This window comes from Polypterus senegalus, chromosome 2 (assembly GCF_016835505.1).
Source record: "Polypterus senegalus isolate Bchr_013 chromosome 2, ASM1683550v1, whole genome shotgun sequence".
In the NCBI taxonomy this organism is placed as follows: domain Eukaryota; kingdom Metazoa; phylum Chordata; class Cladistia; order Polypteriformes; family Polypteridae; genus Polypterus; species Polypterus senegalus.
Window position 1 is genome coordinate 134,525,014 of NC_053155.1, and position 15,150 is coordinate 134,540,163.

A 15,150-nucleotide genomic window follows, 5' to 3' on the forward strand; every position below is an offset into this window, starting at 1 on the left:
GTAGGGAGTGGCGGGGTACTAACCTTTCTCCTTTTGTTTTTTACAGAAGAAAAGACGCACCGCCATGAGCCTTCCTCCTACAGCTTCCCGCACTACGCTACTTCCGCCCTTCCTCCGTCCACTGCTCATGACGTCATCATTCCCATCTTCCACCACGGCTCCTTCCCAGCATTCCTCCACTTCCGGCCCCTCCTCCATAATTGTCTGCCATCTTTTGGTTGTCATGCACCGGGAATATACTTATTCATGTACATTGACCTGTTTATAATGTATTGTGGATCAATTTTCAGTATACGGGGCCGGAAATCCCAAACCTTTATGTTGTCTTCTGATTTATCTTTTACAGTGGTGTAGCCGGCAGGATAGACAGTCCGAAAATATGAGTGAAGGACAGGACCTGAACACCGTGCTGCAAGGGATGAATGCGCAGATCCAGTCCCTGCAGCTAGCACAAGCCACGACCAACCGGGAGCTAGAAGAGACGAAGTCCAGGTTGGCTGCTGCACAGAAGGTAAGACACGATCCACCTCGACCGACACCTCCCCCTCTGGTGCCCTTATCGGAAGTGGACGACGTTGAGTCTTACTTGGGCATCTTTGAACGGACTGCCACCCGGAACCAGTGGCAGTGGTCCGAGTGGGCGTCCATATTGGCACCCTACCTGAAGGGACCCGCGCAGCGGGCTTATTACGACCTCCCCGAGGAGGAGGCCGCGGATTATGACCTCCTGAAAACGGAGATCCTGGCACGCTACGGTATCACGCCAGGCCAGCAGGCGAGTGAGTGGAGGAACTGGCAGTTTGACCCTGACAAGCCGGCCCGAGCGCAGGCCTTCGACTTCTGGGGCAAAATGGGGATTTGGCTGCGGCCCGAGGGTCCCCAAGCCCGGAAGGTGGTGGAACAAGTGGACTGTGAGGGTCTGGTCAATGCAATGCCCAGTTTCCTCGCCCAGCAGGTCCGGCGCCATCCTTATAAGGACATGCAGGGTCTCCTGGAAGTCCTGGAACGTCAGCTCGCAGTCCTCCGAGCCGGGGGGTCGGAAAGGCAAGCTCGCGGGAACCGACAGGGACGTGTCTCCGACCCCGAGCCCACTCGACGTGCTGTGGAAGCGCCGCCGAAACCCAAAGAAAAGCCGGCCTCCCAACGCTGTTACAAGTGCGGTGAGGTAGGCCATCTACTACCAACCTGTCCACTGAACACAGAGCCAATGGACTGCACTTGGGCTACCACAGAGAGGTACTGTGCCCCGTCACATCCCTTGGCAAGTCCTAATACGGGAGTGATGTTAATAAATGGTCACTCGGTGGTGGCATTGTTTGACTCCGGCAGCAACATAACCATTGTCGCTCGCCGTTATGTTTTACCGCGACAATGGCTAAGCCAACATCAGCAAGTCACTTGTGTACATGGGGAGACCAGGTCCTATCATTCCGCAAACTGTTACATCGCCTGGAAGGGGGAGTTGACTCGCTTGGCGGTCGCTGGGTTGCCTGAACCCCCCTATCCGGTGATTTTGGGACAGGACTTGTCGGACAGAAACTGCTGTAAAGCACACACCGCTCCCGGGGCCTCGTTGGGTCTGGTTATGAGGGGGCGAGGCTCCCCTCCCGCGGTCCCCACGCCGTACTCTCAGGAAGAACTTAATGGCACAGACACACGGGGGTCGCTTCTCCGGCGACCGACCCTGACCCGGAAGTATCCGCCGGGGAGGGCACGAGCCAGGGAACTCTTCCTGTCACTAGCTCACAAGACCCGTTGAATAGCCTGGATCACCAGTTTCGATCCACGCCTGCGTCATTCAACAGAGAACAGTGGAACGATGATTCCCTGCGGTTTGCCCGGAATGCTATTGTTGTCCCCGGCAGCTCACAGGCTGACGAATCCATATCACGCGAGCCCTTTTTTGTAATGGAAAATGATCTGTTGTATCGTGTTGCGACCCACGAGGGTGAGGTGCGGAAGTTGCTGTTAGTTCCGCGTACCTTCCGGCGGGAGACATGTGAACTAGCTCATGCTCACCTCTTAGGCGCCCACCTCGGGGCTGAAAAAACCCTGGAGAGAATAAAGCTCCATTTCTACTGGCCCGGGATCAACGAGGAGGTCCGGCGTTTCTGCCAGTCCTGTCCGGAGTGTCAGATTCGCCAAATTCCTAGGAGGGACCGCGCTCCTCTCGTTCCCATCCCGCTAATCGATGTCCCCTTTGACAGAATTGGGGTGGATCTAGTGGGACCCCTGGAGCCCTCAAATTGTGGCCATAAATATATATTGGTCATGGTTGATTACGCAACCCGATACCCAGAGGCGGTTCCTCTGCGCTCCGCTAACACAAAGAACATTGTACGGGAGTTAGTCAACCTATTTTCTAGAGTGGGCATACCCAGAAAAGTCCTTACGGACCAAGGTACGCCCTTTACCTTGGATAAGTTCAGGGAGGTTGCCAGATTGCTCCGTATAAAGCACCTGAAGACGTCTGTCTATCACCCGCAAACAGACGGGCTGGTAGGACGTTTAAACCAGACTCTTAAACAGATGCTAAGCAAGGTAGTCAACGCGGACGGTAGGAACTGGGACCAGCTCCTCCCACTCGTGCTTTTTGCTTACTGGGAGGTACCCCAGGCCTCTACGGGTTTCTCCCCTTTTGAGTTGTTATATGGACGGCAGCCCGAGGACTTTTGGATATACTCAAAGAAGGTTGGGAGGCCGAGTCCCTGCCCTCCACCAATATTTTACAGTATGTGGCGCAACTGCATGACAGGCTCGATAAAATCAGGCCACTCCTAAAAGAACATGTGACTCGTACGCAGGCAGCGCAAGCCTGGTGTTACAATCGTAACTCAGTCCTCCGGGAGTTCCACCCGGTTGATCGAATGATGGTACTCATTCCTACCTCCCATTCTAAACTACTAGCTCATTGGCAGGGGCCCTACGAGGTTAAGGAAAGAAAGGTACTCGTCGATTATTTGGTTAAACAACCAAATCATCGGCCGAGCGAGAGGATCTACCATGTGAATTTATTAAAACGTTGGAAGACAGGGAAGAGTCTTCCGACTCTCGTAGATCCCTCTCCCTATTCATGTGCACGTCTGCCTTTAACCTCGGTGATGAGCTGACACCCCAACAACGGCAGAAATTAACCCATGCGATCCTGGCCTTTCCCGAAGTAGTGAGCGAGTCACCAGGCCGAACTTCGCTGATTGAGCACGATATAGTCACGGTGCCGAGTTGTCGTCCGGGAGAGGCCCTATAAACTCCCGGAAGCAAAACGCACTGAAGTGGAACTGGAGGTTCAACGGATGTTGGACATGGATATTGTGGAAGAGAGCCATAGTCCCTGGTCCAGTCCTATTGTCCTCGTCTCCAAGCCTGACGGCTCCTGGAGATTCTGTAATGACTTCAGACATCTAAACCAGGTCTCCAAGTTCGATGCCCTTCTTGACCTTCTTGAATGCCTGGGTACAGCTCGATATCTGACTACCCTCGACATGACGAAAGGGTATTGGCAAATTCCCTTAACGGCATCTGCCAAAGAAAAAACCGCCTTCAGTACCCCTAGTGGACATTGGCAATACAAGGTCCTTCCATTTGGGCTGCACGGGGCCCCAGCGACCTTTCAGCATCTGGTGGATAGAGTGCTAAAGCCTCACCAGTCCTATAGTGCCGCCTACCTGGATGATGTAGTCATCTATTCCGGCACCTGGAAGGAGCATCTATTGCAGGTCTCCGCTGTCCTCACGACACTAGCAAAAGCCGGCCTCCGCATAAACCCCCGTAAGTGCTTCTTTGGTCTAAAGGAGGCCAAGTATTTAGGCTACCTAGTGGGGCGTGGACAGGTGAGGCCACAATGCTCCAAAATAAAAGACATCCTGGAATGGCCCCGTCCGAATACCAAGAGACAGGTGCAGGCTTTCTTGGGGTTAGCGGGGTAAATACCACCGGTTCGTACCCCGTTTCTCTGAAAGGGCAGCACCCTTGACCAATTAAACAAAAAAAGGCGCTCCTTTGTATGTGGTATGGAACGACAAGGTGGAACATGCATTCGCTGACTTAAAAAAGGCCCTAACATCTGCACCTGTGTTAAGAACCCCGGATTTTGGTCTTCTCTTTATTCTCCAGACCGATGCTTCGGACACAGGCCCAGGTGCCGTGTTGAGCCAAAGTATCGATGGCGTCGACCACCCCGTGATGAACCTAAGCTGGAAAACTGTTGGACCGGGAGACCAGGTACGCGGCAGTGGAGAGGGAAGCCTTGGCCATTAAGTGGGCGGTGACACACCTACGTTACTACCTGTTGGGTCGCAAGTTCACTCTGGTGACTGATCACGCTGCTCTTCAGTGGATGTCACTACACAAAGAGTCGAATCCCTGAGTCACCAGGTGGTTTCTGGATTTGCAACCATACAAGTTCGCCGTCACTTATCGTCGTGGCAACCTTCAGGCCAATGTCGATGCCCTCTCTCGTATTCACGACCTCTCGGTTAGGTCCGCCCGACCTGACGGTTCTAGACGAAGGGGGGGGGTCTAGGCTTGGTCGTGTCACGCATGTGCGAGTAGGGGGCCGCGGAAGGACCTTAATACATTCGTGAAGACATACGCCAGCAGGGAGTGGCGGGGTACTAACCTTTCTCCTTTTTTTTTTTACAGAAGAAAAGACGCACCGCCGCCATGAGCCTCCCTCCTACAGCTTCCCGCACTACGCTACTTCCGCCCTTCCTCCGTCCACTGCTCATGACGTCATCATTCCCATCTTCCACAACGGCTCCTTCCCAGCATTCCTCCACTTCCGGCCCCACCTCCATAAATGTCCGCTGACACCATCTTTTGGTTGTCATGCACTGGGTTTATAAAGTATTGTGGATCAATTTTCAGTATACGGGGCCGGAAACCCCAAACCTTTATGTTGTCTTCTGATTTATCTTTATATATATATATATATATATATATATATATATATATATACATATATATATATATATATATATATACACATACATATATATATATACACACAGGTATATGCACACATACATACACACACACACATATACATATATATATATATATATATATACACACACATACATACTTATACTGTATATATACTGTACATACATATTATATATACAGTATATATATATATATACTGTATATGTATATACATATATATCCATCCATCAATCCATTATCCAACCCGCTATATCCTTACAGGGTCACAGGGGTCTGCTGGAGCCAAGCCAATACAGGGAGCAAGGCAGGAAACAAACCCCGGGCAGGGCGCCAGCCCACTACAGTATAAATATATTTCCAGATTTTTTTTTTACTGCTGACCATAACCCTTCTCATTACTAACTTAATGGGTACAAACTTTTTGTAAAACAGAAGTGTTATATCCATTCCTCCTGTAAATGTTTCTTGATAGTCAAGAACTGACAGCTATTTTCTAACTGTCAACTACAGCAACAACTTGCTGCTTATAGACAGTTTATGTTGAATGAGGTAATGTTTTGAAGCCACACTGAAAGACTGAGAGACATAATAACATTAAACATTTTGTGGCACTACTGCCCAGCCCACTGTAGCATCTTTTTCTCTCTTTCTGTTTGTTTTTTGAGCAAAAGCTGTGTTTATAATCAACACTAGCTGCCCTCTTTCTTCAACTACAGCCAGGATGATATTCAGTAACATGTACTAGGGGCCTTGTAGTATGCATAAGCTATATGCAGACTGGAACCTATAACAGCAATTCAGTAGACCTTTCTAAATGATAACTTCACTATTAAGATAAGGTGACACCCCTCTTAGTCTTGGTAGATAGAGAGGCACCTGATATGGGCATCTCCTAAAATAGTCAGAAAGAAAAATCAAAACTTAATAACCTCAGTGTAGAAATGTATGTACCAATTATCCACCAAACATTAATCTGTGCCTAGGCAAAGAATGTACCACAGTTAAATAGAAAAGATAAAAAAAATTCTCTGTACATGTCAGCAAAAAAAAAATTATGTCTTCCCTTTTCAAAGAATCACCCCAGAACTAAAGGGTTAATACTAAGAAACAATCCCTTGTTCAGATTATCAACATTTGTTGCTAATGATTAATAAAGTTTCAAGTGGAGCACAGACCACGATGATTTTACTAGTCTTTTCATTTTTAGGGGTCTTGAAAAACTTCAGGACAAGAATTACCTCCAAAACATGAAATGACAATGTCCAAACAAAGACAGGTATTATAACTACTTTTAACCTGTGTTGTTCCAAGGGCTTGTACTTTACATAATCTAAAATTCTAATACCGCACACACCTTAAACTTAGTTTAGAACCAGTGAGTGGTATTAAATATTAAAACATAAAGACATAAGCATAATTTTAAAACATTTTTTCAAGACTGCATCTGTAGCTAAAATACACATTAATGTGGCAGGAATAATTTTTTAATTAAGTATTAATGTTTTACATGAAAACAACCCGTACCTGGAATACCACCAACATAAGTATCAACCAATCCTTTTATTGCTTTGTCCAAAACAGACATTTGCTTTTCCATTTCAAGTATGTCTATATAGGTAACATTCCAAATGGAATTTGCTGTAATTAGGATCTTGTCGCTCCATGTAATAAGTTGCATACTCAGGTTTCCTGGGTAACAAAGTCTCTTAGACTGCAAGGATGCCACTTTCACATTTTCAATGAACACCACAATTTCCTAATAAAAGAATAAGTAAAAGAAAACATGAAATAGTTAACCATTTTCAATAGAAAGCAAACAAAATATGTTGTAATTAAAAACAGAAATGGTATTAGTAATCTATCCATCCATTATTCAACCCGCTGAATCCGAATACAGGGTCATGGTGGTCTGCTGGAGCCAATCTCAGCCAACACAGGGCGCAAGGCAGGAAACAAACCCCGGGTAGGGCGCCAGCCAACCACAGGGTGCGCACACACACCAAGCACACACTAGGGACAATTTAGAATCGCCAACCTGCTCGTCATTGGACTATAGGAGGAAACCGGAGCACCCGGAGAAACCCACGCAGACACAGAGAGAACATGCAAACTCCACACAGGGAAAGAAAGAATCTTGGATTAGTGTTAAGTATTGAAATGCACTGTATATAACATAATAAGGTTATCTGAAGGAACATTCCATTAAAAATCACCCAATTTAGAAAAAAATATTTTGCTGTATAGTTTTTTTTTTAACTTTGAAACTTTCCCCAATCATTTATATGGTTGACTGATGGTTAAAAATACATTTTTTCCATTTATTCCCCCTACTGTGCTTCCCACCAGCCACCTTCAAAGAAGGCAGACATCACCATATTTAGCATTTAGAAATCTTTGCAAGAAGTAAAATGTCTCCTGAACCAATTAAGATATTAAAATATTTGAAAAACATTTTTCTCAGCATAAACCTTCATTTTCACTTACCATATGCTCTGAAATCAATCATGTTTTTTTCTTTATAACCCTTTAAATAGTGATGGCTAGATACTGATTTTCTCTAACTTTGTGATTTTCTAAAGCAGCACAAAAAGGGTGCAGAAAGTGGTTATTCATATAGAAGCAAGCATGCAAAAAGGGTCACACAATGAAATAAAAATGTAATTTATTTATTTGATAAATACTTTAGATAAAATAACTTTTTGTGCATTTTTTTACACAAAATAAACTCCTCTGTAGGCTGCTTTGCACCTGTCATTGAGGTCAACTTTGGTTACTCAGATACAGTAGCAGGGTAGGGTTAGCAAATAGCTGAGTAGGTATCTTTTGTTCATCTATACTAATAAAAGGCAAAGCCCTCACTCACTCACTGACTGACTGACTCACTCATCACTAATTCTCCAACTTCCCATGTAGGTAGAAGGCTGAAATCTGGCAGGCTCATTCCTTACAGCTTCCTCCCATTCACCTCATTTCGTTCTGAGCTGCGCTCCGCAGCTAACGCAGTCTTCCGGAAGCAACTTCGTCACGCTGCCACCAAATACTCACAGAAAAATCCACAAGTTAATATACACGCTGTCTCTAGAATTTCTCCACACTCAATGTATTCCTCGCGTCCCCTTTATACCCTCTGATCTCCCATTTCAATTCAGATGCCTCCAACTTCCAGTAAGGCTCTGCTGCACGATGACAAGTAATAAGTCTCAGGCACAGACCCTACAAAACGATGCCATTGATTTCAGGCAAGACTGCTTTTTTCCTGGACAACTATATGTTGCATTCTCAAGAGTGAGCTCGCGCAGCTTCGTCATATTACAACCGGAGAGCAGCCAGAAACTTTTAAGTGCCGGGTCTTAGCTAACATTAAATTAAGCCGTGGACATCGCAACATCACACAAGACAGCAGCTCACGTGAACTTACTGAACGCAGTACGAGTGATCACTTCCATGCATCAAACCTGTTCAAAAAATGCATTACACAATTGACAAGGTGATGTCGTTCTTTTATAAAAGAGCGGAGAAGCTGTGTAAAGGCTGTTTCACAAAAAACCAGCGGAGCGTCTTATATGAGCAGGCAGTCAGCTAAAGAAGGGAATCAATAAATATCTATATAATCGTAATAAACGAGTAAAAAATAACGTACAAGCCGTGGATTAAATAAAGGAAATGGGTACCTGAACAGTAAAGTAAGTCTCGAATAGCTACACAATAACTATAAGAATCGTAATAAATGAACAATAAAACAGTACAGAACCGCGAAGCAAGGAGAAACGATGGCCTTATATGGCGTTTGTTTATAAAGCAGCGAAGAAGCTGTGTGAAGGCAGCTACACAAAAAAAAGCAAAGCGCCACACTCTGAATGTATTCCTGGCATCACCGTTATACCATCTGATCTCCCATTTCAATTGAAATGCCTCAAATTTCCAGTAAGGCTCTGCTTCGCAATGACAATTAATAAGTCTCAGGGGCACACCCTACAAAAGGTTGCCATTGATTTGAGGCAACATTGCTTTCCTCCTGGACAAAACTATACATTGCATTCTCAAAAGTTATATATATATATCGATGGAACAGCAGCAACAGCTGCTCGCACCCCAAAGGAGAGATATAATAAATAATAAATATATATATATATATATATATATATATATATATATATATATATATATATATATATATAAAAGGTGGGATTACATCAGGGATCGGCACTGAGCCCTTTCTTATTTGCAATGGTGATGGACAGGTTGACAGACGAGATTAGACAGGAGTCCCCGTGGACTATGATGTTTGCTGATGACACTGTGATCTGTAGCGATAGTAGGGAGCAGGTGGAGGAGACCCTGGAGAGGTGAAGATATGCTCTAGAGTGGAGAGAAATGAAGGTCAGTAGGAACAAGACAGAATACATGTGTGTAAATGAGAGGGAGGTTAGTGGAATGGTGAGGATGCAGGGAGTAGAGTTGGCGAAGGTGGATGAGTTTAAATACTTGGGATCAACAGTACAGAGTAATGGGGGTTGTGAACGAGAGGTGAAAAAGAGAGTGCAGGCAGGGTGGAATGGGTGGAGGAGAGTGTCAGGAGTAATTTGTGACAGACGGATATCAGCAAGAGTGAAAAGGAAGGTCTACAGGACAGTAGTGAGACCAGCTATGTTATATGGGTTGGAGACGATGGCACTGACCAGAAAGCAGGAGACAGAACTGGAGGTGGCAGAGTTAAAGATGCTAAAATTTGCTTTGGCCGTGATGAGGATGAACATGATTAGAAATGAGTACATTAGAGGTTGGATGGTTGGGAGACAAAATCAGAGAGGTGAGATTGCGTTGGTTTGAACATGTGCTGAGAAGAGATGCTGGGTATATTGAGAGAAGGATGCTAAGGATAGAACTGCCTGGGAAGAGCAAAAGAGGAAGGCCTAAATGAAGATTTATGGATGTGGTGAGAGAGGACATACAGGTGATGGATGTAACAGAACAAGATGCAGAGGACAGAAAGATATGGAAGAAGATGATCTGCTGTGGCGACCCCTAATGGGAGCAGCCGAAAGAAGAAGATTATTACAAGATTCACAGCATAAGAAAATTAAACGTGCAGAGCAAAAGCAGCAAAACAAATCAGATCACATAATGACAAGTTTTGCTGTAAAATAACATTAAACACTAAGCAAAAAGGCAGACACTCACAGAAAACTATGTCGCAGAGTTATGTTTACTGTATGCAACAGCAAAATACAAAACTTGATTGCTAATTCAACACTTGTTATACTGTATAAGTATTTTATAACACATTATCCTGTTGAAATTACACACTGTGACATTATATACTGTACAATGTCTTACTACTGTATTTGAAAATTATGTTAAGTGGTTCATTAAAATGTTTAACATATTTATTCAAACCTCAAAGCAAGAAGGCAAGTAGTGGAATTTTCTTGTTATTATTTAGGCAACAGTAAAGAAGGGTTTATAAGCTGTACTATAAATAAAACAAAGGTTTGTATTGTGATTTCATTCCTCAAAGACTTGAAAACCCATGTTTAGATGTGGCAATAGAGTGAAAGACAGCTTGAACAGATACATTACATCCTAGTTCTCTGATCCCTGAGCAGCAACATGTAAGCCCAAGTAACATGGAAACATGCAATGAAGTCCAGAATTACTAATGAGCAACCCCACCATGAAAAAATCTGTTCATGTATATTTAACCCATGAGACTGACCTCCGTTTTCCTACTTAACTATGTGTTTATGTGTGTAAATTAAAAGTTAATAAGATGTTGCATTCTGTAAGTGCTTTTAGCATGTACTCATTGAGGCGCACTACACAACAACAGGACCTCTTATCTCAGTGAGGAAGTCCGTCTTTCCAGGAAGGGTGCTGAAGGGACAGTAGTTAGAAGCAACAGTAGGAGGGGGTGAAAGACAGCAGTATGTACAGCCTAAACCTTTGAGAAAGCATTAGCATTATGGTGCATATATGACATTTTAATATAACAAAAACAAAAAAAAAACTAACTAACGAGCCACATATTTACTGGAGACAGTGTGCTAAAGATATAGACAAACATTGAAGGCAAAATGACTGTTACTGTGGGTAAGACAATGTTTTGGGACAACTTCAGCTGTACCAAATACTGGCAGTAATAGAACCAATGTTCACTGATATTCAGTTTCCTTCACCAGATATGAGAGTACAGAAAAATATATAAACCAAAGTGGACCAAGGTCTGTGCACTACAGAAACTGGAAGCTGAGACAATGGGGAACCTGTGACTAATAGGCTAATCAGTGTCTGTTGAAAGTGTAGGCCAAGTTGATCTTAGACCAGTCAGAACTTTGAGAGATAGTTTTTTTGGAATATCTGCAAGCAGGTTAAGATACATGGAGAACACCCCTGCAACCCAAAAGCTAAAGGCTTTTTTTCTAAATACTGCACTAACTTTATATCTGGCTGTTGCCATCAGTCAAGGCAGGCTGGACCAACAACCGCCCTGGATTATGATGGCTTCTTACTCTGTTCTTCAGAGTTTTCAGACTATACACTGGTTCTGCTGATGATGGGGTCTGAACTCTGGATCCCTTTTGCCTTATGCCTGCATGAATGGCACCAATGCCTCTGCTATAGCTGCTAACTAAAAGTACTTTCAGCATTTTTACTGGGGGATGCAGTTCAGCTGAAAGACAGAAAATCCTGTGTGCTATGAAAAACAGTTGTTTGATAAATCTTTAATAGTGAGGAGATCCTGAAAACCGCAACAGACTATAAAAGATGCTGTAAGAAGCTGACATAATCAACTGCAATACTGTTTTCCATGAGTACAGGTTCAACGAGGTGCCCAAGGGTATATAGAAAAGTATCGCCAATAAATAAGCTTGAGAAACTAACTATAGTGATGAAAAGCATAGCCTTTATTAATAACTTTAGGAATCTACAGCTTTCGAATAAAATGCATGTTACAAGGATCTTGTGAGTTTATGAGAGGTGCTCTTTTCACATTGAAGAGACTGCAGCATAGTGACACTTTTACACTGAAAAAGAAGGTAGTAAATATGAAAAACAGGGAACACAAGATGTCTTTATTTTAATTCAAAAACAGTAAAATATCAGTCATATTATAGAATTGTGCATAAGTGAAATGTATGTTTCATTTTAATCTTTGCTGTATTAATAACATTATACATTCCTTTATTGTGTGGCAGCATCAGGCACACACCTCTACCAGGGTGCAAAAACGGGCCATAAAAGGTGCTGCGTCCTCCCTATTGTAAGGCAAAAATCTGAGCCTGACAGTGAACTGAACTAAACAAAGGCCAATGGCTGCTAGTTTTTGATGAGACTTGTATATTTCCTAACACATTTTAAGTATTTGAGTCATTGCCATTTTGCAATATGCCTTCTGGGCTGAATAGCACACTGGGGACAAGTCAGCATCAATCTGTTGGATCTAGAATATGGCACCAGTGAGATGATTTCTTTTTGACAAGACTGTTTCTTAACCTCTGCAAGTGTGCTCATCTTTGAGGATGAGAATACTAGTGTTTGCGGTTACCTTAACATGGGGTAACAGAAATTAAGTGTTTATAGCAAACTGAGCTAGTTTACATGACAATGAGGTCTATTAACATTTAAGAACAACACTACTCATACTCTCACTTTGGAGCCAACTTATTACTTGACCAAGAATAGTCAATTCATGAAGGAAAATAAATATTTGATTCCATGGGCTATAATTTGAACTCCTGTTTTTAAGATATTTGCTCTTTTTTCTTGTCAAGATGCTTCTTTTTTGTTAATCTAATAGAGTCAGCAATCATGAACATACATTTTTAGAAAAGTTAGTGACTACTATAATGGCCAAGTTTCCATTAAAATTAAAAAGAGAAATAAAACTGGGCACACAGGATTAAAATGCAACAAATACTGTTCTGTAAAATGTCACTTCTCTCCTTTTCAGCCATTATTCACCAAATTGTGTGTGCATGTCACTGCCTGTAGGAATATGAAAGGGATGAGAGTGAGTGGGAGGGGTACCATTCCCTAGTGTAGGCACACAAGTGAATTTCATGGAGACTGTGAGAGAAAGAAAAGTACAAGAAGCAGCAAGTATGTCACATAAACTTTCACACATAATTACAATCTGTGTGAAAGACTAGATGAAGGTCGCTTAATATATTTAAATATTTTGTTAGGCTAACCTATGTAATTCTGTGATGATAATACACTCCAAGCTGGGGCCTATCCAGAAAAGTCTACTGTTTGGCATAATTTCTGACAGATGTCACATTAAATTCTATTCAGTAAGGTACAGCAGAAAGAGTGCAGTTCTATGAACTAGACAATCTACAGTAGTTACTTGACAAATCATCTCCAAGAAGGCCATTGACACTATTTATTGGGTTAGTGGAAGTAACCAATACCAGATAAAGTAGCCAAAACCTATATACAGTGGAACCTCGGTTCACGAATGTCCCGGTTCACGTACAACTCGGTTCACGACCAAAAAGCTCACCAAACTTTTGCCTCGGTTCACAACCACACACTCGGTATACGAACAAGCCAGTTTCCCTTGCCTGCCTGAGCTGAGAGAGAGAGAGAGAGAGCAAGAGCAAGCACGTGCCTGCTGGGGAGGGGGAGGAGGAGATTGCTGCACTGTTTGCCTGCCTATCTGCAGGCTGTACGTGCTAGCGCACCATTTCCCCACAATAGGCAGCCTGAGAGAGAAAGAAAGAGAGAGAGAAAGCAAGCGAGCTGCTGCAAGAGCTCTGTTCATTGTTTTTCTTCCATTGGCTTCTAAGCAAGTGAAGAGTGGTTTGAAGAAAATTTTGAAGAAAATTGAAATCGAAGTAAAGAAAGAAATTACAAGAGGTTGTAAAACTGTTTACCAGTTTACTCATTTACCAATCTGAGAACCCTCCTGCTTTCAAGCAGCACAATGTAAACAAAGCCAGACTGCCAGCAAACATGAAGGGTTGGGTCACAAGAACTTTGTTTTTGGAATGGCTGCATGAGGCTTTCACTCCCACCAGCTAAACAGCTAAAAGTACCAGAAACCCAAGAAATCACAAGAGAGAAAACACCTCAAGGAAAACATTTCATGCCAGAACTCGACTCATGCAAGGTTAGTTTTCTTGGTGGTTTTTGTATTACGGATTTTTCAAAAGTTAATTTTTCAGTTCATAAAGGGATTTGTTGCAAATGTTTGCTTTATTTCCTTGTGCTTAAAACTCATGAAAGTGTTTGCAGATGGAGTTTTTCATAGCGCGATTAGGTGCAATGTTACCTTTCTCTTTTTTCAAATGTTCCTATTTTTCCGCTGTGCTTAAAACTCATTTTATAAAAACTGTTTACAGCAATCAGGCTTTAAGTTTAATACTGTAGCGTGATCTCCTGCAATCTTACTCTTTTGGTTGCTTGTGAGTTGGTTTTTAAATGTACTTCGGATTTGGTCGATGTTCCTTTTTTTCTGCTGTGCTTAAAACTCATTTTAAAAAAAAAAATGCTGCGCGAGCACCTGCTACAGAGAGATTAGAGAGCACGAGCGAGCAAGCGCAGAGAGAGAGCGCGCAGCTGACAGGGAAGGGATGAGGGGGATAGGGGTGTGTGTGTGTGTGTGCTCGTGCTCATGCTACAGAGAGAGAGAGAGAGAGAGAGAGAGCGCGTGAGCCAGGCTGCTCCTGTAGCTGAGGGAGGGAGGGAGGGAGGGAGGGGCATTGTTGGTGTGTGTGCTACAGAGAGAGAGCGCGAGCGAGCCAGCTCGTGTAGCTGAGCAGAGAGCCTGGGTGTTTTGTGTCAGTGTTATTCAATGTTTTTACATTAGTTTACTATTACACTGTGCATTCTATGGTGTAATTAACTATATTTATGCTTAATCTTTACATATTTTTACATATTTACATACAGTTTGTACGGTCTGGAACGGAATGGGAAACTGCTTCGGTTCACGACCAACTCGGTTTACGACCAAAGTTCTGGAACGAATTATGGTCGTGAACCGAGGTTCCAGTGTATTTATCTACTACACAGCAGAAAGAATACATGTTTTAATATACTGTATGTCTTTACATGAGATTTACCATATTCTAAAATAAGCTGTTGACTTTGGGAAAAAAAAAAGATAGGTCTAAAAGGAGTTGAATTTCAGTTGCGCAACAGAGGAACAAAATTAGTAGTTTGGAGATGATATAAAAGAGTGGTCTTGGTGTAAAATCA

At 43.2% G+C, this 15,150-nt stretch overlaps 1 protein-coding gene and 1 long non-coding RNA gene across 3 annotated transcripts in view; one reads left to right on the forward strand and one right to left on the reverse strand.

The window, feature by feature from the left end:
* The window catches only part of pros1 (protein S), a 116,110-nt gene that overhangs the window by 1,694 nt on the left and 99,266 nt on the right, over nucleotides 1–15,150 (reverse strand). For both annotated transcript variants that reach the window (XM_039744669.1, XM_039744668.1), the window contains exon 14: nucleotides 6,469–6,700. In XM_039744669.1, the coding sequence (XP_039600603.1) occupies nucleotides 6,469–6,700 (232 nt within the window). The remainder of the gene's footprint in view (nucleotides 1–6,468; nucleotides 6,701–15,150) is intronic.
* On the forward strand, nucleotides 157–4,884 carry LOC120523392. The gene is made up of 3 exons (XR_005632613.1): nucleotides 157–248; nucleotides 347–511; nucleotides 4,642–4,884. It is a non-coding gene; the product is annotated as an uncharacterized LOC120523392 (long non-coding RNA).